Here is a 20350-nt window from a genome sequence, read left to right on the forward strand (position 1 = left end):
AAGAGCCTCGAGTTGTATACTAGATGACAAGATGAGCTACTAGTATGGAACGGGCCAGACAACAAGCACTAGGTTTTAATGACGACACATGGCAATTCTGCCAATTGATGGCAATAATAAAAAGATAACAGCGTACGATGGTAAAGGCAGCCAAAAAGCCACGATCGATTAGAGGGATAATAATTGAATATTTGACTCTTCAATGTTCATAATGACCCGAATCCCTGGCCCTTGATTGGTTGATACTGTGCTGAGCTGAACACGTGACTAGGATCATGTGACCAACATCGTCCCATTCCGCAACCTTGCGATGTCTATCCTGGCTCCGTCCGTCCAATTCCGATCGTTCATTCCCTCCCCTTTGTACCACAAGGTAGGTGATACTGGGTCCTACAACCTCATCCGCCACAGCAACAATCTCACACTATCTCAGATGTACGCCTCCTCCGCTATCCGGGCCCGTCTGGCCACCGTTGCTGCCCGTCGTGGTTTCTCCACCACCCGCACTCAGTTCGGCAGCCCCTACCACTACGCTGAGGGCCCTCGCACCAACATTCCCTTCAACCCTCTGACCAAGCACTTCTTCTGGCGCTACTGGACCTTCATGGGTTTGTGACCCGTAACAAATCCCCGATCACAGACCACAGAACTAATGTAGATCCTCTTTTTTTTTAGCTGTTGGTTTCGGCTCCCCCTTCGCCATTGCCGGTAAGCTTCCAATCACCCCGACAATACACTCTGTGCCTGTGGTACTAACGTATTGTTTCTTTTAGTCTGGCAAACCTACAAGACCAAATAAGCTCGCTTTCGTATTTCTTACGCGACAGTACGGCTAGGCGGTTGAAAACTTGAAATTAGTTCTCGAAGAAGATGGATATCATGTACAAAGTTAGAGAATAAGTTGGGATTATTATCACACGTTATATCTCCTCAATTGTAGTCGTGTAGAAGCTGTAATGCGTAGCTGGGCTGACGTTGAAATATGAATGAAGTCATTGGCTGAGCGGATGTGGAAAATCAAAAATCTGTGGTTCGGCGGTTGACTTTGTATCAGTCTCGGACTCGGAGCCACAACCTTGACACGAATACCACCACCTCAAGAGAATTTTGTCCGCGAAACTGAACAATCATAACCCCGACAGGTCAGGGTCATCTTGATCGGCGTTCCCATATACTTATCATCTTACCGTCTCATGGCGGGGTAGAGATTGAGGGCCCAATACAAAAAAAAAAAGTTGAGACCCACTGTCGAAGATGCGCAACCTCAAAAATGTGCGTCTTCAAGAGACGCGAGTTGAGGGCGATCTGCCTTTGACTGCCACTGCCTGGGACACTTCGTCCGACTCTATCGTGTGTACCTTTGGTCCTTCCCAGCACAGCCCAGTCATCGAGCTTAGAAGGAAGCGCCCCGAGCTCGTTTCCGCTGATCCACTGAGCCCCAGTGACTTTGAGTGCATTGCATCTTGGGATGCACCATGCCCACTGCCAGACTTGACATGCGATCGAGTTCTTTCTTTGCATTACTTTGCTGATAACCTGACCGCATGTCTGGTGTTGGAGGGCGGTGATATTATCATGGTGCGCGAGGAGCCCCTCCCAGGAGAGGATAGGATTGAAATCCTTGGCTCAGTTGATGTGGGAATCTCAGCTGCAGCATGGTCTCCAGATGAGGAGCTTCTAGCTATCACAACCAGAGCCAAGACGCTCTTGTACATGACCAGGGAATTCGAGAACGTGGCAGAAATCACCCTCTCACAGGCTGATATGCAAGCATCTCAGCATGTGTCTGTTGGCTGGGGTAAAAAGGAGACACAATTCCAGGGTAAAAGGGCTAAGGCTATGCGGGATCCTACTGTACCAGAGAAGGTTGACGAAGGCATTCTGAGCACCTATGATGATGCCAGCACTACAATCAGCTGGCGCGGTGATGGAGCTTATGTTGCTGTGAATACTGTCGAAGAGAGTGCCCGCCGTGTCATTAGAGTGTACTCGAGGGAAGGCACTTTGGATAGTGTTAGCGAGCCAGTTGACGGTCTTGAAGGTGCCCTCAGTTGGCGCCCATCAGGAAACCTTATCGCAGGAATCCAAAGATTGGAAGACAGGATCGATGTTGTGTTCTTTGAAAGAAATGGCCTTCGCCATGGTCAATTTACTCTTCGTTTGACCGAGGAAGAACGCAAAACTTGGGCATCGCACATTCTACTTTCATGGAACATCGACTCAACGGTGCTTGCAGTCCGTTTCAAAGACCGAGTCCAGCTCTGGACAACAGGCAACTACCACTACTACCTCAAGCAGGAGATTCCTATTGTGGTTGATCCTACAGTCATAACCCCATACTCCTTCGAATGGCACCAAGAGAAGGCGCTCCGAGTAGTTGCTGGGTCATCAGGTATGTTGTTAAAGATCGCCAACGAAGAGATAGAATTAATAATATATAGGATCTATACTGGATATGGACTATGTCTTTGATGTCCACCAAGGCTCTACCGTGATCCCCGATGATGTTGGTGCTGTGGCTGTCATTGATGGGAGTGAGTTTCTTTTTTTGGAGATAAATGAAACACAAACTTTGAAATAAGGGCTAATGTCACATCCGCAGAAACTTTGAAGCTTACTCCACTGAGACTGGCCGGTGTGCCTCCTCCCATGGCCCACAATGAACTGAAACTAGACTCCAATGTCATTGACGTGGCATTCAGCAAGTCTGGCACTCGAATCGCCGTACTAATGGAGTCGAGCTTCTCAATTTTCCTCTGGTCTCTCAAGAGTCGCCCAGTTCCTATGCCAATTCTTGAATCAAGCTATCCTCTCTCCGATGCTATTGATAGCCGGCCTCGGCAAATCGCCTTCGTTGATGATAACGAGGTATATGTGTTGAAGGACAGTGCACCAAACACAAGTCATATTGAGCAAACCAGCCTGGAAACCCGTGAGTCTCGTATCGTATACCAAGCCTCTGATTCCGAGCAACTTTCCTCGATATTTGCTGGAATTGGACACCGGGCTTTGTGGATTTCACACGCCCGCCAGCCCGGCCACGCCGTTACATACTCGAGCATCGATCTCATTGAGGGTGATGAGATCACTACTCCTTGGGCTGAAGGTCCTACAATTGACACCCACTGGGCCGGAGCTGTTTCGATCTCAGAAACCGAGGTAATTCTTCCTGTGATTTAGGATATTGAAGCAGATCTCTGACAATTATAGCGAATCTTGATAACGATGACACGGACCGGTGGTTTGTACGCTAATAAGCGAGTTCTTGCGAAGAATTGCACCTCTTTCTTGTTGACCCCATCGCATCTTCTGTTCACTACATCTCAACATCTACTCAAATTTGCTCATCTGAACCATGTGGACGGTATGTCGAACCCCCTATAAAAAAACTATAATCGGCAACTGACGGAATGGTCACAGATATGGAAGTTCCTGAAGATACCCCGGAAACCGACGAGAGATGCCGGAGCATTGAGCGAGGATCGAAGCTTGTGTCTGTGATGCCTTCGGTGTTCGGTGTCGTTCTCCAAGCTCCCCGAGGTAACATTGAGACTATCTACCCCCGTGCGCTTGTACTGGCCGGCATTCGTACCTTCATCGACCAGAAAAAATACCGCTCTGCATTTTTAGCTTGTCGCAGCCAGATGGTGGACCTGAACATTCTCCATGATTATGCTCCTCAGCAATTCTTGGATAATGTTTTACTATTTGTTGAGCAAGTCAAAAAAGTCGATTTCATCGATGATTTCCTCTCCCGTCTCAGGTAAGATATTCCTCAAAAATATAAAAAACCCCTACGCTAACTATTGACTATAGTGAGGATGATGTCTCTCAAACTCTGTACAAAGATACCCTCAAAATCTCCAAGAATGAGTCCGCCGTTGTTGCTCAGCCAGATGCCCCAGCTCTGCCCATTTCTCTCAGACCTAACGGCAAAGGGGGCAAGATCAACACTATCTGCAACGCTTTCTTGGAGGTTCTGCAAAATCGCCTGGACACAAACTTACAGAATTTGATCACTGCGCACGTGTGCAAGTCACCACCTGATTTGGAGGCTGGCTTGAATCTGGTTGCACGTTTGAGAACAGAAAATCCGGAGCAAGCTGACGATGCTGTTGAGCACATGTGTTTCTTGACAGATGCATACCGTCTCTATTCCCATGCACTTGGAATTTACGACCTTGAACTCACTCTTCTGGTGGCCCAACAAGCGCAGATGGATCCCAGAGAATATCTTCCGTTCCTCCGCAAGTTGCAGCAATTGCCTGAAGTACGTCGTCAATTTGAGATTGACAATCACCTCTCTCGATTCATCAAAGCCTTGAAACATCTCTTTACATTGGGGGCACACGATGAGGTTCTTGGCTATGTGACCAAGCACGTATTGTACAAAGAGGCTCTTGACATCTACAAATATCAGCCAGAGCAGCAAAAAGAGATCACACATCTCTACGCCGACTACCTCTCTGGCGAATCTAACCACAAGGATGCCGCAATTGCTTACGAATCACTCGAGGTATACGAAGAGGCCTACAAATCGTACCACTTGGCTCATATGTGGCGAGAGTCTCTTTACTGTGCCATGATGGCCTCACTATCCGAGGAGGACATGCTCGCCCATACCAACGACCTCATCGTCACCCTCGATGAGGCTCGTGACTTTGTTTCAGCAGCAACAATCCATGCAGAGCACTTGCATGACATCGAAACTGCTGCACAGCTTCTGTGCCGAGGTTCGAAGTTTGCTGATGCTGCGCGCCTGCTAACCCTGCACGGCAAAAAAGAACTGGTCGCAGGAATCGTTGACACCGGGCTGGCAGAGGCAATGGGCTCAATGACAGATTTGCTTGCCGACTGCAAGTCTCAGCTCACTTCCCAAGTGCCTCGCGTCCGCGAATTGCGCATTCTTCGCATTGCAGACCCTCTGGCTTTCTACGGAGGAGACCCCACAGGTGGAGAAGGCGGAGTCGATATCCCCGATAACGTTTCTCTGGCTCCCACCGAGGCGACCACACTGGCCGGCAAAACCATGTTCACTCGTTACACCGGGAAGACTTCATCATCCCGCAACACCTCCAAGACTCGCCGTCGGGAGGAGCGCAAGCGTGCGAAGGGTAAGAAGGGTACGATCTACGAAGAGGAATACTTGGTCAATAGTATTCGGCGACTTATGGAACGAGTTAACTCTGCTGTCAAGGAAGCAGAGGCACTGGTAGATGCCCTTCTGCGCCGCAGCATGCGCGAAAGAGCTGCTGCTGTCGAGAAAGCGCTGGAGGATGTCTTGGAGATGTGTGCAGACTGTCGTGAAGACGTTTTTGAGATTGCGGCTGCACCGGCGAAGAAGGAGGACGAGGATGAAGATGGGGAAGAACAGAGAATCAAGATGACTGCTGGTTCTCGCGTGCTCGATGAGAGCATGGCGGCCATTGCCATGGGTGGGGTTGCCCGGAAAGAGGCGCCCGTTGTGAAGGAGATTAAAAAGTCTTCCCTGCTCGCTTAGCGTGTAGGGTTACTATTTGCATGGATTATGTCGTATATGGTATAAATGGATTTTCTTCAATTGGAACCAGATGGCACCGGGATACAACCTCGTGAACGGGTCTAGCGTGCTATGTCCTCGTGCAATTCCTTTCTAAGCTTAGAACCTTGAACACCTCGGGGAAATACTCCTGAGGCCTTTTATCGCTAACATAGCTTTTACATATAATTTCCCAATGCATCGCCACGAATTGCCTCTGTAAGGGGGTTACGACAAGCCCGTTGGTAAGCCGGATATCTGAAAATGTTAGCCGTCGGAGCTCCGCCCTTGCAGAAGTTAGATTGCACTATGCAAGTAGCGTCATTTCTTCTGCGATAACGACGCCGAACAGCCCGACGCTGCGGAGAAAGTCCAAGCCCAGTCAAAGCGGGGTTGATAAGGACGTACACTAATTTCGCGCCTGCACCTCGCTAACAAGCCAATCTAGCCTAATTAATAGGCCAATTGCCGAAGCTTTTCCCCTGCCCCGCTTCCAGAATGCTTATACTAGCTCGAAGCCACGAAGCCACGCATGGAAAAGTCACGTTGTTGATATGTCTCATACCCCATGCAGACAACTGTGCCTCAATGGACCCAATCAGACCACGAGGAGGTCAAAATACTTGGAAATTGCATTATCCCGCCTTTTCAGAGTGGAGTAACTGGTTTTTCGTTATGGCGTGGTGCTAGCACAACTGGGCAGACATTGCCTCGTGTATTTGAAGGCCCGTCATTCCCCTTATCTGTTATAATTCTATTGTGGGCATTTTGGACTTGCTTTCATTATGTTTGTGCGTCAATTCTGTGTCGCCTTGGCCGTTGCGGCTTTGGCTAGGGCTGCGCCTGCTACTGCTAAGCATGTTTTGCATGAGAAGCGAGACCGACAGTCTTACGAATGGGTAAAGGGTGGCCGGGTTGAAAGTGATGCAGTGCTTCCTGTCCGTATCGGATTGAGCCAGAATAACCTAGAAAATGGTTATGATCATCTAATGGAAGTGTGAGTGACTTGTCCTGTGTATTGCTCTCACTCTATTATATTTCGGTTGTGCTGACACACGCAAAGCTCTCACCCAGATTCGCCCCGATATGGACAGTTCTGGTCTGCAGATGAGGTTCATGATATGTTCGCTCCCTCAGAGGAAGCAGTGGATTCAGTCCGGCAGTGGCTTGAATCTAGTGGAATTGACTCGTCTCGAGTTGTTCACTCCGATAACAAGGGCTGGATTGCATTTGATGCATATGCACATGAGGCGGAACGGCTTTTCATGGCTGAATTCTATGAGCACGAGCACAAGGCCAGTGCAAGCATCAAGGTTGGATGTGACGAGTAAGAGAAACTTTCTTCTATTCGCGTGGGAGTGGATGAGTATACTAACCTGAAATGTAGATATCACGTTCCGCAGCATGTTCAGAAACACATTGACTACATCACGCCAGGAGTCAAGCTGACCCCAGTGCTAAAGAAGCTTACCAAGGCAAAGAGAGCTTCCCAGTTGCTTGGTGTTAAGCCCAATGCTAAGGCCGTCTCATCCGCTGGAGACACCTACTCGATCCCCGCCAAGGCCCTGTCCCTTGCGGAAGATCTCCAGGGCTGTGGGTACAATATTACCCCGACCTGCATCAAGGCCTTGTATAGCATCCCAGATGCTACCACGGCAGCTAAAGGAAACTCCCTTGGTCTTTATGAGCAAGGTGATTACTTTGCCAAGTCGGATATCGATCTTTTCTACAAGTCGTACGCCCCGTGGGTTCCAGAGGGCACTTACCCTATTCCCGCTTTAATTGATGGAGCCAATTTCTCTGTGCCAGCCTACAGTGCGCTGAACACCGGTGAATCTGATATTGATATTGATATGGCGTAAGTGAAAACGGAATTCCCGATCTTCGTCAGTGCGTGCTAATCGAATTTCGTCAAAGCTTCTCCTTGATTCACCCTCAGACCGTGACTCTGTATCAGGTTGATGACCAGATCTATGAGCCAGAAGAGGTCGCAACTACAAACCTGTTCAACACTTTCCTTGACGCTCTCGATGGTGTATGTACCACTCTTATCTTTCGCTACTGCGGTCGCTCATTTTAATCTTCGATCTTCTAGTCTTACTGCACATACAGTGCCTATGGAGAGACTGGTGATGACCCAGAGATTGACCCCGTCTACCCCGACCCAGCTGCTGGCGGATACAAGGGCAAGCTTCAGTGCGGTATCTACAAGCCCACAAACGTCATCAGTGCCTCCTACGGTCAATCAGAGGCCGACCTTCCTGTCAGCTACACGAAGCGTCAATGCAATGAGTTCATGAAGCTCGGACTTCAAGGTCACTCTATCCTTTTCGCATCCGGTGATTACGGAGTGGCCTCATTCGCAGGTGACGGTGATGCCAATGGATGCCTGGGCCCCGACAGCAAAATCTTCAACCCACAGTATCCCTCCAACTGCCCATACGTCACTTCTGTCGGAGGTACCATGCTCTACGACTACCAAACAGTTGAGGATGGCGAAAGTGTCATGCACGTCAACCTCGGCGGCTCAGCTGCCAATTTCAGCACTTCGGGTGGTTTCTCCAACTACTTCCCCCAGCCCGAGTACCAGAAAGCAACCGTCGCAAAGTACTTTGAGAAGGCTGACCTTTCTTACCCCTACTACTCGGAGTTCGAGGTAGATGTTAATACTACCACGGGGCTATACAACCGTATCGGACGCGCCTACCCTGACGTTTCGGCTAACGGTGCCCAATTCCGGGCATACTTGGACGGAGAGGATTACTTCTGGTACGGATCCAGCTTGGCGTCGCCATTGTTTGCCTCGGTCCTGACTCTGGTAAGTCTGAATTCTGCATTTCATTAAAGGTTTTTGGGGGTGACTGACACGTCCCACAGATCAACGAGCAGCGTATCGCAAAGGGTAAGGGTCCTGTTGGTTTCGTCAACCCGGTCCTTTATGCACACCCTGAGGTTCTCAATGATATCACCAACGGAACCAATGCTGGATGTGATACCGATGGATTTGCTGCTATTTCAGGGTAAGTCTAGGCAAAAGCTGTCGACATCTGGATGTGGTGTCATTAATCTAACTATATATAGGTGGGATCCTGCAACTGGCCTGGGAACTCCTAACTACCCAAAGATGGAGAAGCTGTTCCTCTCACTGCCTTGAACGGGAGAAAATGGTATAACCTTCCACTGGAGTATTTCTCAGACCTCCGAGATGGTAGAAATATGGATGACTTTTCAATATTAGGCTTAGGCATTAACTGCATCAGCATTGGAATTTTGTACATACTTAAGAGCATAAACAAATTTATTTCCTCAAATGTTCCAAATATCTACTCTAGATCACTACAATCCCTTAGACATCTGAATCGTCTGGACACTCGTAGATGAAGTCACAGCTCATGAGGCTCACGAGTCACGGCTTAGTTAGCAGCCCAAGCTACCGGTTTAGGTCTAGCGTCAAGTTTCGAGCACTTGAGCCAAAAGCCGACAAAATCCGAAGACCGATTAGAGATCATTAACCAGTGCTGATCTCATGATCCTGCGATTGCTTACGGCTTTCGGACTTTTACTCTCATTTGAATGTTTTCTACTTAAAGAGTGGCTTGATCTCTCTCGGAGTTTTATTGTATCACATTCCATAATCACCAAACCTATCAAAATACATTCCATCAAAACAATGGCGTCCAGACAATTTGGTCTTCGTGTGGCACAAGTTATTGGTATATCAGGTGCTGCTTGGCTGTCCGGTATGTATCAATTATGCACGCATAAAACTACCTTAATGGATCTAATATCGATATTCCAAAACTATCACTTTTCCAGTCAAGTTTATTCTAACCGAACTAACAGGAAATATTGCGGCATTGAGCACAATTGCCATACCGGGACTTGTCCAATCTCAAAACGAAGACCACAAATCACAGAGCCTCCTAGCAAGACAATGGGCAGCCTTATATGAGACCGGAAAAAAGAAGAATCCGCCCATTGCAGCTGCGGTCGCTTCTTCGTTGTTCTATCTGGCCTGGTCTGTTCGCAAGGGAGGCCCTTTATACAAGCATACGGCGTATAACCGCAGTGGCCTCTATATCGCAGCGGTAGTGTTCACAGTCGGCATTGTCCCATACACTCTAATTTTCATGACTGGGACCAACAGTGCACTTCTGGGCAAGGCACAGTCAACATCTAATGACGAGAAAGAAGTTCCGGATCTGATTCAGAGATGGAATGCCTTGAATCTGGGCCGATCTGTTTTTCCTTTGATTGGGACCGTTTGTGCAGTTGTTGCCACTATCCTATGATCAAGATTCAACAATATTGATCTGCTAGTGATTCGTGGCAGCCTTTATTGGGGGTTCTTTTTCTCTTCAATGTTTAGACTAGTGTATCCTACATAGAAGTGTGCACCTTTGTAATTAATGTCAGCGACCCTGGGCTCTGGAAAAATTACCCAGGGACAGAAGCAAATTGTATTTGTTCATTTCATTGATCTTGAGGATCAATCATGCCTCCAGAGCTCTTTATGTACCAACATCAATTGATTGAAACTTATCGCCCTAAAGCTTACTTATTGATATACCTTGAATGACTTTTTAACTTGTTGATCAAATTTATGGGGTGCCTCAAGTGCTATATCAGCTACCTACTAGTAGGTATTATAATGGCCCTGGAGGACTAAAGTGCTGATGAGACGACCGGTAGCTCAATGTTTTCACCACATGGATCTTTCCAGGGCTATGATCTAGCCGATCCAGGTATGCTTTTTGACCTGGTCATTTGGTGATCTCGAATTCGTCATTGAGGGGCATCTTCGGGAAGGTCAATCCAGCAGCGTTTTTCCCAACTCTCAATGGCCTTTTCTGCTAGCTGGAGACCTTTGGCCCCTTCCAACAGATTATATTGCCATGGCTCATCCTTAACAACATGTCGAAGAAACATCTGCCATTGGGTCTTGAAGGCATTGTCAAGCATTTCACGATCGGGGACAATGCTCCATCCATCCTTGTAGTCAACTGTGCCAGCAACATCAGGATTCCAAATCGGCCGCGGCGTCACACTTTCATGCTGCACGACACAGTCTCGTAAGCCTGTCACCGCACTTCCCTTTGTACCATCTACTTGAATAGTAAGAAGATCATCGCGGCGCACTCGAACGACCCAGGATGAATTGAATTGAACAATAACTCCAGTTTTCAGCTCAAATGTCGCGTAAGCACTGTCATCCGCAGTGCAGTCATATTCATCGCCATTCTCGTCGCGTCGTTTCTTGATATGTGTGGCGCCGAGACAAGAGACGGACTTGATTTCGCCAAACAGAGTGTTGATAACGTAGTACCAGTGACAAAACATATCCGAGATTATTCCGCCACCATCCTCTTTTCGATAGTTCCAACTAGGACGCTGGGAGACAACATGCTCACCGTCAAAGACCCAGTAGCCAAATTCTCCCCGGACAGACAAAATCTCTCCAAAGAATCCACTATCCACGAGGCTTTTCAGCTTCACAAGGCCAGGTAGCCAAAGCTTGTCCTGCACAACACCATTCTTCACACCCGCTGTCTCTGCAATCCTTGATAGCTCAAGGGCTTGCTCTGTTGTAACTGCAGTTGGCTTTTCACAGTAAATATGCTTGCCTGCCGCAACAGCTTTTTTGACGGCGTCCTGGCGTAATGAGGTGACTTGTGCATCGAAGTAAACAGTGTTGTGTGGATCAGCTAGTGCAGTGTCCAGATCGATTGTGACGCGCTCAATCCCGTGTGTTTTTGCGAGAGCTTGGAGCTTGGTAAGGTTTCTACCCACTAATATGGGGTCTGGCATGATAATATCGCCATCAGCGGTAGTAATGCCGCCCTGGGCTCGGATTGCACAAATAGATCGTACAAGGTGCTGGTTCGTTCCCATCCGACCTGTGACGCCGTTCATGATGATTCCAACATTGTGGACCTTTGATGAAGACATGGTGATAGAATCTCTGCCTCTGATAATAAGGTGCTTTCGAAGTGTTGAACGCGAAAAGGTGTTCAAAATAGCGGTGAATGACGAGTATCTGTTCACCTTTATAATGCCCCCCCCCGGGTAAAGGAAATGAAGCACCGATATTCCCCAAGATGCTTGTCCTCGTAAATATCCAAGTCCGAGTATACAATTCCGAAGCCGACACAAATCCGAGGCTGGGAGTGGAGCCTTTCATCGGGAGAACACATTGCCGCACCGGCTAAGGAGCAAAACCTGGGGATCGCGGGGGAAGACTACTCCACTTGTCTAGACCCCAGTACTAACATCCATGACCTTGTGACTTCCAAACTTATTCGGCATTCTTCCCGACTCTTTATAAATACCCGCATCTCAACCGGGGTAACCTTGAAAAGTTTCCTTTTGAAATCCAATTGCAAGCTTCTCCATACACCTCAAACTCCATAAAACAAGTTCACCATGCGTGACGGGAAAAAGACAGTGCTGGTCATCAATGGCCCAAATCTCAACCTCTTGGGAAATCGTGAACCTGAAATCTATGGACACGAAACCTTGGCAGATGTTGAAGCAGCTGGGAAAAAGCAAGGCAATGAGCTAAACGCGCATGTGGACTTTTTCCAGAGGTACGTACCATTCACACTTGTACACCGCGGGAATCACAGCTCATTCTAATATTCATGACTGTCAATTAGCAACTGGGAAGGAGCTATTGTTGATCGAATTCAAGAAGCTCGAATCGATGGAACGGATGGAATTGTGCTAAACCCTGGTGGATTCACTCACACTTCCGTCGCGATTCGAGATGCGCTTCTTGGCGTCTCAATTCCCTTTGTTGAATTGCATGTGTCGAATATTCATGCTAGAGAGGAGTGGAGGCATCACTCCTATTTCCAGGATAAGGCGAAAGCGATCATTGTACGTACCCCCTTTCAGCTTACTAAAGTGTAGTAAGCTGAATATTAATGGCCTTGACTGACTTTCTTTCATAGGCTGGATGTGGTGCACAGGGCTACGAATATGCGATTGATCTTGTTATAAAGAAGTTCCCCGCGAAGGAATGATCAATATCCATGACTGTATAAATAGATGGACTTCAAATGTTTGTTTAACTTAGTATATACGGTTTTCTAAAAAAAAATACACTAATCTTTTTTCACCTCTGCCAACCATGTGCTTCTCAACTAGAAACCTGGCCCGAGGTTCGGAACTGAGTCTTTCAACATTAGATCATGAACATGATCAACTTCCGGGCATGTCACCCTAGACCACTTGGGATTCCCTGGGATTAATGTTGAGTACTACACTCGCATCTTCTAGTCCAATTGAATGCCTCCAGCTGTAATCCTATGCAACTATCCGTAGTATGTAGATACGGATAGCCAGTTACACAGCAGTTCCCACATACCTATGAATGATGTTATTGGTGGTTTACTTTCCAAATCTACATATTTTTATTGGTATAATAGATACATATGTATTTGCAAAGTGTACACGTAGATAAACCTCCTCGGTTCGAAACCCCAGCTGCATGTGCTCTATATAGTCGATTCCTTTTAGGGTTCAGATAAGGTAACACTAGGACCACTTTGCTGAGATGAGATACTACCCGGAAGCTCATTGTTCAAGGTTTGTTTGGTCTATAAATCCACTACGTTTCCCTCGACCTCGGTCACGACCAGAACACTTGAAAGCAATCAAGATCCAATCCCTGGAAGAGAAGAGCTCGTATTCACACGAAGGGGCTTTGTCCTTTGAATTGTAAGTGAAATTGCCAAGGTTGGAATCTTTCAAGTAGGGTGTCCAAGGTTCCAACTACCTACACTAAGTGTATTTTTCATGTTTAGACAATGCAATTGCCGATCTCTAGTATCCTAGCTCTGTTTTTACTAGGCAGCGCGCTTTCCACCGAAGCCATCAAATGTAGCTGCAATGGAGGCTTCCATCCCTCTCAGCACGCATGCGAAAGGATTGGGGCGGTCTACGGGCCAAGCGAGTGTGGGTTTGATGGGTGTTGTGTTCGGGCAGGAAAAGAGCAGAAGAAATTCATCGATACATGTCATTCATTGGGGTATGGATTTAAGAGATGCGATGATTGTGATAAGTGTTGAAGCTATGTTTTTACTTGCTCGTTTAATATCGCGACAAGCGAGGAACAATCTATAGGCCATGAAAAAAAAATCAACATTGAAGTTATTGCTTCTAAGGTTGCTGGTTTAAATATCAATAAAATATATGAATAAATGCCCGGAAAGTAAAAATAAATTAGATACAATGAAGGATATTCATCATCATTGAAATGACTGGAGCATTGATTCCTTCACAGAAGGAAAGGGGGTATCGTCCGAGTCGCTTGTAGGAAGGTTTTTGTATCGTAATTTGATCGTTGATCTTCTTACTGGTTGACCATCTCACCAGTCTCGGACACAAGGTGGTCTTCAACGGAGATGGGGCCCTCGCCGACACCGGTCAGGATGACACGGCTGATGCCACTCTTCAGGACTTCAAGGACACGGGGGTCAGTCTTCTCCAGGGAAACACCCGAGTTGACATTGACCAGGGGCTCGTGGAAGGGACCGTCCCAGCCGCCGGCGGTGGCGCCCAGAATGGCCTTGACGGTTCCGGCGACAAGCTCGGAATCTTTCTCCTCGTAGTAGATCACGGAGTTAGGGCCAGCATCGTAGGTGTAGGCAGCGACAGTGCGGCCAACGGCGTTGTTGATATCATGCACCAGGCGGACAGCAGCACGCGAAACATCGTTCATATAGAAAATTGGGGGCCACGAGTCCAGGCAGGTAGCATGGAAAGTGTTGGAGTCACGCATGGTGATCTCGGCAAACTTAGGGAAGTCCTTATCACGGATGGCTTCCTCAATAGCGGTCATGCGCTCGGGGACAACAGTTGCGACACGCTGGGCAAACAGCTCAGAGGTAGCGACGGTGGTCTGCATACCCTCGGTACTGGAGACATCCTTCTTCTCGGCACTGACGACAAGGACCAGTGCGCGCATCTCGGGCCAGTGGGATGCGGGGGCAACCTCCTCAGCCAAACTGTCACTACCATCTGCAAGCTCACCGGTGCGCCACGCGACGTAGCCACCCATCAAGGAGCGACAGGCAGAGCCAGAACCCTGACGAGCAATGCGACTCAGCTCACGGGGAGACTGGGGTAGCTGGTACAAGTCGGCAATGGCGCGGACCAGAGCAGCGAAGCCAGCAGCGGAACTAGCCAGGCCAGCGGCGGTGGGGAAGTTGTTCTCAGAAACAAGTCGGAGAGGGAAAGTGGAGAGCTGGGGGAGAGAAGAATCCGCATCCTCCAGGGATTTGCGGAGAGCACGGAGGCTGGAGATACAAGCGAGAGTGCGCTTGGAGGACTGGATCTCTTGGGGCTTGCCGTTCAAGTTGAGAGTATCCTCGGTGGGGTAGGAGGGAGAGCATGAGGCGGTGGTGAGGGTGCGGAGAGACTTTTGCGACAAAGTCACAGAGAGGGAGGAGTTAGTGGGAAGGTTGAGAGTAGTATCACGCTTGCCCCAGTACCTATAGTCTCGTTGGTTAGCCTAGTGTTTGGCAATCGGACTGAGGGGCATGCTGAGGGGCACCCTTTTGTTTGACTTACTTGATGACAGCAATGTTGACAGGAGCAGTGGTAGTGGCCCGGTAAACAGGCTGGCTGGATGGAGCGGCCATTTTGTATGTAAATTAATTCAGAGAAACGAAATTGATCAAAATTCCCCAAGGCAATGAGATACAAAAGGTTAAGGGGGTCTCGACTGGTTGGGGAGGCGTTTATTAGTATCTGTTGGGCGGTGAGGACAAAATTATTGATCACTAGTAGTTCCTTACAGTGCCGATCATCAATCTGCAATTTCCAATCATCCCCAATCCTGACATCCCGATTTCCAATAACTACCCAATCACCAACATGGGAGCTGGCGCAAGTACTCCCTCTGCATCTGCAGAACCACCAGCAGCGACATGTCCCGTGGACCATAAGACTCGTGAGGTTTGGTTGCAACAACACGCCAATTCACCTCATCCTCCCTCCCCCGGTTCTGATTCAGAGGCGGCTCAAACACCTGCCAAGTTACAAAGACCACTATCAACAGACCGAGAGGTCAGCGGTATCCCACGCGCTGGTGAAGCAGCCGGAAAAACCTGCCCCGAGGGTGATAAACAAGTTCCGTCCGCATACGCCTCTTCGCAAAACGCCGCATCGCATGGATGTCCATCTAATGCCGAAAGCGAAACTGGCCGGGACGAAGCAACAGGCAATTGGATTTACCCATCCGAAAAACAGTTCTTTGAAGCCTTGATGCGTAAGGGCAATACCCCAGGTTCTACAGCCACTGCTTCCGAACTAGCAACCTCCGTTGCCTCAATTATCCCCATTCACAACGCCGTGAACGAGCGCGCCTGGAAACAGATTCAGGATTGGGAACAAAAGGGCCCATCTTCGGACCCTGGAAGCAAGAAATGTGGAGGACCTAAACTATACTCTTTCCGTGGGCTTGGGGTTGATCCCGAGTTCTTGAGCCCCCGTGCGCGGATTAACGGATGGCTAGGTTACCAGCGGCCATTTGATCGTCATGACTGGGTTGTCGAGCGTTGTGGCGGAGAGCAGATTGAATACGTTATTGATTTTTACCAAGGGAAACCTTCAATCAATGGAGGTCAAGGTTTAACAGGAAACCCTGGCCCAGAGAAGCTCAGTTTCTTTTTGGATGTGCGGCCAAAACTGAACTCCTATGAAGGATGGAGAATGAGATTCAATCGCTTCGTTGGCCTTTAATTTCTGTTTATCTGGTTTTATTTATCCAGGCTTGTCGACTCCCTTGGTTATTGAAAGGCGAAAATGGAGCATGGGCATGGAAGGGGCCCCAGAGCATCAGATGTAATTTATGTATAACCACACTACTACTATGTACGATACTGCATTAGAGGATCGAAGACCAAAATATTGACGTTCTCCATTCATAAACGCCATTGTTGAGATAATAAAGGAAGTAAACTGTGATTCATAGAGGGCCCACGGAAACCGGGGCTATATCATGCATGGGGGATATCGTGCGTAGACATAACAGAGGGATGAAAGAAATAGCAAAACCAAGCAACAAAAGGGAGTGTACAGCTAAGCTCTCTATCCAAGGACAATTGCAAGCACAATGATAAGCAAGATAACAGCGAGGATGACAAACAAGCAGCAGGCCTTGTTGCGCGCATTCTTCTGGTATCGGCTGGCACCACGCAGTTCAACATTTGCGCCCCGTGTGTCCTGGGTAACGTTTTGGACGTTTTCGCTGATGATATCAAGTTGGCCACCTTGCTCCCCAACAATGTGAGCAACATCTCGGAACAATTCGTTTAATTCTCCGACACTCTGTTCGATATTGCGGATCTCTGCCTCCCGCTCGATGATCAAAGTCTCTTGGAAATCCACCTCCCCCTGGTGAGCTAAACGTGGCTGTTCTAGGAGTTGCTGTTCTTGGAGCTGAACGTCGGCATCTCCGGATGGTTGTTCACCGTCATCAATAGCCGTGCGGGCGGCTACAGCAGATGCGCGTTGTTTTTCTAATGCCCGGCGTTGGACGGTCTGGAATTCCTCAAGGTTGGCTTTGAACTCAGATGATAGCTTCTGCTGGGTCCACTTTTGAGAGGGCTGGAGTAAACTAGGTTAAAAGCTGGCAATCAAGAATCGGATAACCTGAGACATACATTAACGTCCTCCCATGTTTGGATCTTCTTAAGTCCTTCTCCCGTTTCCTTGAACCCCGCTCGAGTCTCCTCTAGGAGGTTGTGGACCCGCTCACGCACCCGCTCAGTATCCCGCTTTGTACCAAGAAGAGCAATCTGACTCGACAAGCGAGTAGTATTCGAGGTCAGTGAAAAGATCTGGTCGGAAAGTGACTCGGCTAGATGGTCGAAGCCAGGATCGTCGCGGTACTGCGGGTCATCGTCTCGGCGCATAGTGGTAGGCTGAGCCTCTAGTGAGTTCAGGCGATCAAAAGACATGCTGGGCAATATTGAACAAGTAGAAAGAATGACTAGTGATGAAACCTAGCAGATCAAGAGAAGGCGCTGTTCAGTATTCTGCCTGCTGCAACGGAAATGCAGGTCAACTCACATGACGTACCATTCCACGCTAGCCTGTGCTTAGGTTAGCGTGTATTAACTGAGCCACATATACTTGCTGACTAAACTCATAATATTTCTCCAAATCAATGTACGCCACAGTATCACCTGACTATAGTGTGGCTTGTGTGTTTTGATGCCTCAAAATATTCGAGACCCAGCTTTCTGTTTGATCCCATCGTTTCGGCGCACCTTCGATTCAGCTTTGACCCCAAACTTTGTCCCTCGACCACCAATTCAACAACACAGCTTCTAGAGCTTCTGGGATGGTTGCCTGGACCATGCTTTAACTGCTGTCCTATCCTGTTTCCCCGATAACCATCCCCCGCTAGCTTTCACAACATGGCGGCAACTGTAACTCGGCCGTATAGGCGCATTGTGACCTCGTCGCTGCACCGCCGATTTGTTCATGCCTCTGCGCTCTCCCTTTTGGTGTGCTACGGCATAGCAATTGCGATCGGCGACAAGTCATCCTGTAAGTCATGCGCCCGCTCCATCACGGGAAACTTTCAACTTTCTCTTTTCAATTTCACGGTTTAGTATCTGACACTCGCAATTGGTACAGTCTTTTGGTCATGGTTCCCCATCGGTTCTTGCGGAATCCGTACCGTCCTATTGTATATCTCCTCGCTCGTCGTTTTTGTCCTCCGCGTTGGTCAAATGCACCTGGGGTCAAGAAACACAACATCTTCTTTCAGCACATTGAGATACCTTTTCCCTCTTCAAGTGGCACAAACCTTTGGCTGGTATTTGTTCTCAGCATGGTGGTTCACTGAGATTTACATTTGGTCTTCGTCGACGGGTGCGCATTTGGAGATGGTGAATCGCGGCAAGTATGTTATATGTCATAAGCAAGCAACATTGAGCAGACACTGACCACAATCAGGCCACATGAGCGCGCCCATCTGAATGAAAGACCTATCTACATCCACAGCTTCCACTTGATTTTGGCGTGTGTGCAGGCGGTGTGTCATCTCTATTACGACTACGACAGTGTGCCTATCCCAGTTGTCAAGCCAGCTCCAAACTCCGACGACCAGCGTACCCACCGCATTCCCCCAACATCCAAACACATCCAACGGCTATTGCCTCAAACAATCATCACGGGTCTCACAAGGACCGCCACCGCGGCCGCCGTGACTCCCTTCATCTACCGATTGTTCCTTCGACAGAGCGCATGGAGTTGGTCTTTGTACTTTGCCAAACTCTTCTGGAACTTCCCTCGATCCGCCGCGGAGCCCGAGTCATTCCTCCCCCCTGGATTCCTCCTCTTGGTTTTCCGCTCTTGGTTCTCGGGCTCTCTGCTTGTCCTATGCTGGCAATGCACCAACCTCTTCTTCTCTGTATTCATCGGGAAGGAGCCCCTGAAGCGCGGACAACCGCTCACAGGCGACGCTAAAGATCCTAACGGCAGTCTGCTTAACGGTTTGAATGCGAAGAAGGTCCTTATGAAATCCTACGCACTTTGGGAGCTCGGTCTCATTAGCCAGCGACAGCCTGAGCGCCGAAAGACCATCTTCAACGAGATCGAGCGCGAAAACGGCACGACATGGTCCCAGACCTTGGAATGCCTGACCGGTGTCATCAAAGATATTACCGTGCGGATTGAGGCCAGCAAGGCGCCTGCTCCCGGTGCTAAACCATCGACGCAAACAACAGCCTTCCAGCCTACACTTCAGACGTTGCCCAGATTAACGGATGCCCCGAAGACTGAAAATGTTTTTGCAGATTCCCCCAAGGCTACTTCACGACAGGAACAATTCGGCGATGCCTTCGGTGCGACTGCGAAGTCTTATGGCCAGTCAGCAGATTGGACACCCCAGGCGCGAGCTCGTGCTCGTCAAGTCTTTGACCGGGCCTCATCAGCTGTGCTTAGTCCTGAACGCAAAAGGAAACTCATCGCATCGTCCGAGGAGTTGAAGCTACTCACTGGAGGTCCCTCTACCACGTATAAACCTGAAAATGTCCATCCAGTGATCGCGCAGTTCCTTCGCACTCCCATTGGACAATTATTCCGCCAATCCTATTCACAGCGTGCATCTACCATCGTTCTTGGCGGACCCGAGTCCTCTCTTAGCTCTATTGTTGATGCAGTCGATTCCTTGACAAGACTCTTGATCGCTAGTCTGGCAGAGGACCAGTACGGTAAGGTTCAAGCCGACGTTCCCTCTGTGATCCGTCTTCTTACCACTACGATCATGTCTTTGGAGGCGTTCGTTCACCAAGGCGGCTTGGATGCTCACTGGACCGATGTCAACTTCCCTCCATCAAGTAAGCCCGAGGCGCAAGCAGCAGCCCGTCATATCCCCGATGTGGATCTCGTACTGGACACTTTGAAGGGCGGTCTAAGTGATCTGCTGAAATCCTTCAAGCCCTACCTTCGGAACATCGGACTTGAAGGCAAGGACCTCAGGTTAGCGAAAGAGGCCGCTGGCATCGATGTGGAGGAGTCATGATCTGTTATGGTATTAATTTGAGCCCTGAAGCTTCAAATTATTCTTATGTGTATTTGTTGCGATCGTCAGCATATGCTGGTCGCCCAAGTTATGTCCGTACTCCTATCGGAGTTTCCAAGGTTGTTCCTAACGAACAAATGCATGGTCTGGCGTTTTCTTTTTTTCTTTTTAATGGTCAATGTCACTGTAACACTTTCAAAGCTCATCTTAGTCTTCAAGTAAATTACAAAATTCCAATCGTCTACGCCTACGAGTACTAAGGTATGCTGATTGAAGAACACGCAAAC

The 20350-nt window shown here is 48.6% G+C and overlaps 10 protein-coding genes across 10 annotated transcripts; 7 read left to right on the forward strand and 3 right to left on the reverse strand.

The window, feature by feature from the left end:
- Positions 1-310: 310 nt before the first annotated feature.
- Positions 311-799, forward strand: N7466_001902 (cytochrome c oxidase VIIc family protein; the record flags this gene model as incomplete). The annotated part of the gene is made up of 3 exons (XM_057161300.1): positions 311-608; positions 676-708; positions 774-799. 3 exons carry the CDS (start codon positions 311-313, stop codon positions 797-799), a joined length of 357 nt encoding a protein of 118 aa, XP_057024585.1.
- A 455-nt stretch (positions 800-1254) lies between these two features.
- Positions 1255-5500, forward strand: N7466_001903 (Elongator subunit IKI3; the record flags this gene model as incomplete). Its single annotated transcript, XM_057161301.1, has 6 exons — positions 1255-2392; positions 2442-2534; positions 2603-3159; positions 3211-3364; positions 3421-3763; positions 3817-5500. The coding sequence occupies 6 exons, from the start codon at positions 1255-1257 to the stop codon at positions 5498-5500; spliced, it is 3969 nt and encodes a 1322-aa protein (XP_057024586.1).
- An 803-nt stretch (positions 5501-6303) lies between these two features.
- On the forward strand, positions 6304-8672 carry N7466_001904 (S53 family peptidase; the record flags this gene model as incomplete). Its single annotated transcript, XM_057161302.1, has 7 exons — positions 6304-6515; positions 6582-6845; positions 6906-7376; positions 7436-7553; positions 7614-8336; positions 8396-8538; positions 8600-8672. 7 exons carry the CDS (start codon positions 6304-6306, stop codon positions 8670-8672), a joined length of 2004 nt encoding a protein of 667 aa, XP_057024587.1.
- Positions 8673-9188: 516 nt separating this feature from the next.
- N7466_001905 (anthrone oxygenase family protein) lies at positions 9189-9810 on the forward strand (the record flags this gene model as incomplete). The annotated part of the gene is made up of 2 exons (XM_057161303.1): positions 9189-9258; positions 9362-9810. The coding sequence occupies 2 exons, from the start codon at positions 9189-9191 to the stop codon at positions 9808-9810; spliced, it is 519 nt and encodes a 172-aa protein (XP_057024588.1).
- A 493-nt stretch (positions 9811-10303) lies between these two features.
- Positions 10304-11467, reverse strand: N7466_001906 (Gfo/Idh/MocA family protein; the record flags this gene model as incomplete). Its single annotated transcript, XM_057161304.1, has 1 exon — positions 10304-11467. The coding sequence occupies one exon, from the start codon at positions 11465-11467 to the stop codon at positions 10304-10306; it is 1164 nt and encodes a 387-aa protein (XP_057024589.1).
- Positions 11468-11941: 474 nt separating this feature from the next.
- N7466_001907 (type II 3-dehydroquinate dehydratase) lies at positions 11942-12543 on the forward strand (the record flags this gene model as incomplete). Its single annotated transcript, XM_057161305.1, has 3 exons — positions 11942-12105; positions 12175-12397; positions 12472-12543. 3 exons carry the CDS (start codon positions 11942-11944, stop codon positions 12541-12543), a joined length of 459 nt encoding a protein of 152 aa, XP_057024590.1.
- Positions 12544-13874: 1331 nt separating this feature from the next.
- Positions 13875-15165, reverse strand: mvd1 (diphosphomevalonate decarboxylase MVD1; the record flags this gene model as incomplete). The annotated part of the gene is made up of 2 exons (XM_057161306.1): positions 13875-15015; positions 15095-15165. 2 exons carry the CDS (start codon positions 15163-15165, stop codon positions 13875-13877), a joined length of 1212 nt encoding a protein of 403 aa, XP_057024591.1.
- A 235-nt stretch (positions 15166-15400) lies between these two features.
- On the forward strand, positions 15401-16267 carry N7466_001909 (cytochrome c1 heme lyase CYT2; the record flags this gene model as incomplete). The annotated part of the gene is made up of 1 exon (XM_057161307.1): positions 15401-16267. The coding sequence occupies one exon, from the start codon at positions 15401-15403 to the stop codon at positions 16265-16267; it is 867 nt and encodes a 288-aa protein (XP_057024592.1).
- A 348-nt stretch (positions 16268-16615) lies between these two features.
- On the reverse strand, positions 16616-17487 carry N7466_001910 (SNAP receptor PEP12; the record flags this gene model as incomplete). Its single annotated transcript, XM_057161308.1, has 2 exons — positions 16616-17134; positions 17191-17487. The coding sequence occupies 2 exons, from the start codon at positions 17485-17487 to the stop codon at positions 16616-16618; spliced, it is 816 nt and encodes a 271-aa protein (XP_057024593.1).
- A 462-nt stretch (positions 17488-17949) lies between these two features.
- Positions 17950-20063, forward strand: N7466_001911 (nucleoporin NDC1; the record flags this gene model as incomplete). The annotated part of the gene is made up of 3 exons (XM_057161309.1): positions 17950-18082; positions 18173-18440; positions 18494-20063. 3 exons carry the CDS (start codon positions 17950-17952, stop codon positions 20061-20063), a joined length of 1971 nt encoding a protein of 656 aa, XP_057024594.1.
- Between the last annotated feature and the right edge of the window lie 287 nt (positions 20064-20350).

Source organism: Penicillium verhagenii (genome assembly GCF_028828195.1).
Source record: "Penicillium verhagenii strain IBT 33310 chromosome Unknown utg000003l_segment0_segment0, whole genome shotgun sequence".
Taxonomy (NCBI): domain Eukaryota; kingdom Fungi; phylum Ascomycota; class Eurotiomycetes; order Eurotiales; family Aspergillaceae; genus Penicillium; species Penicillium verhagenii.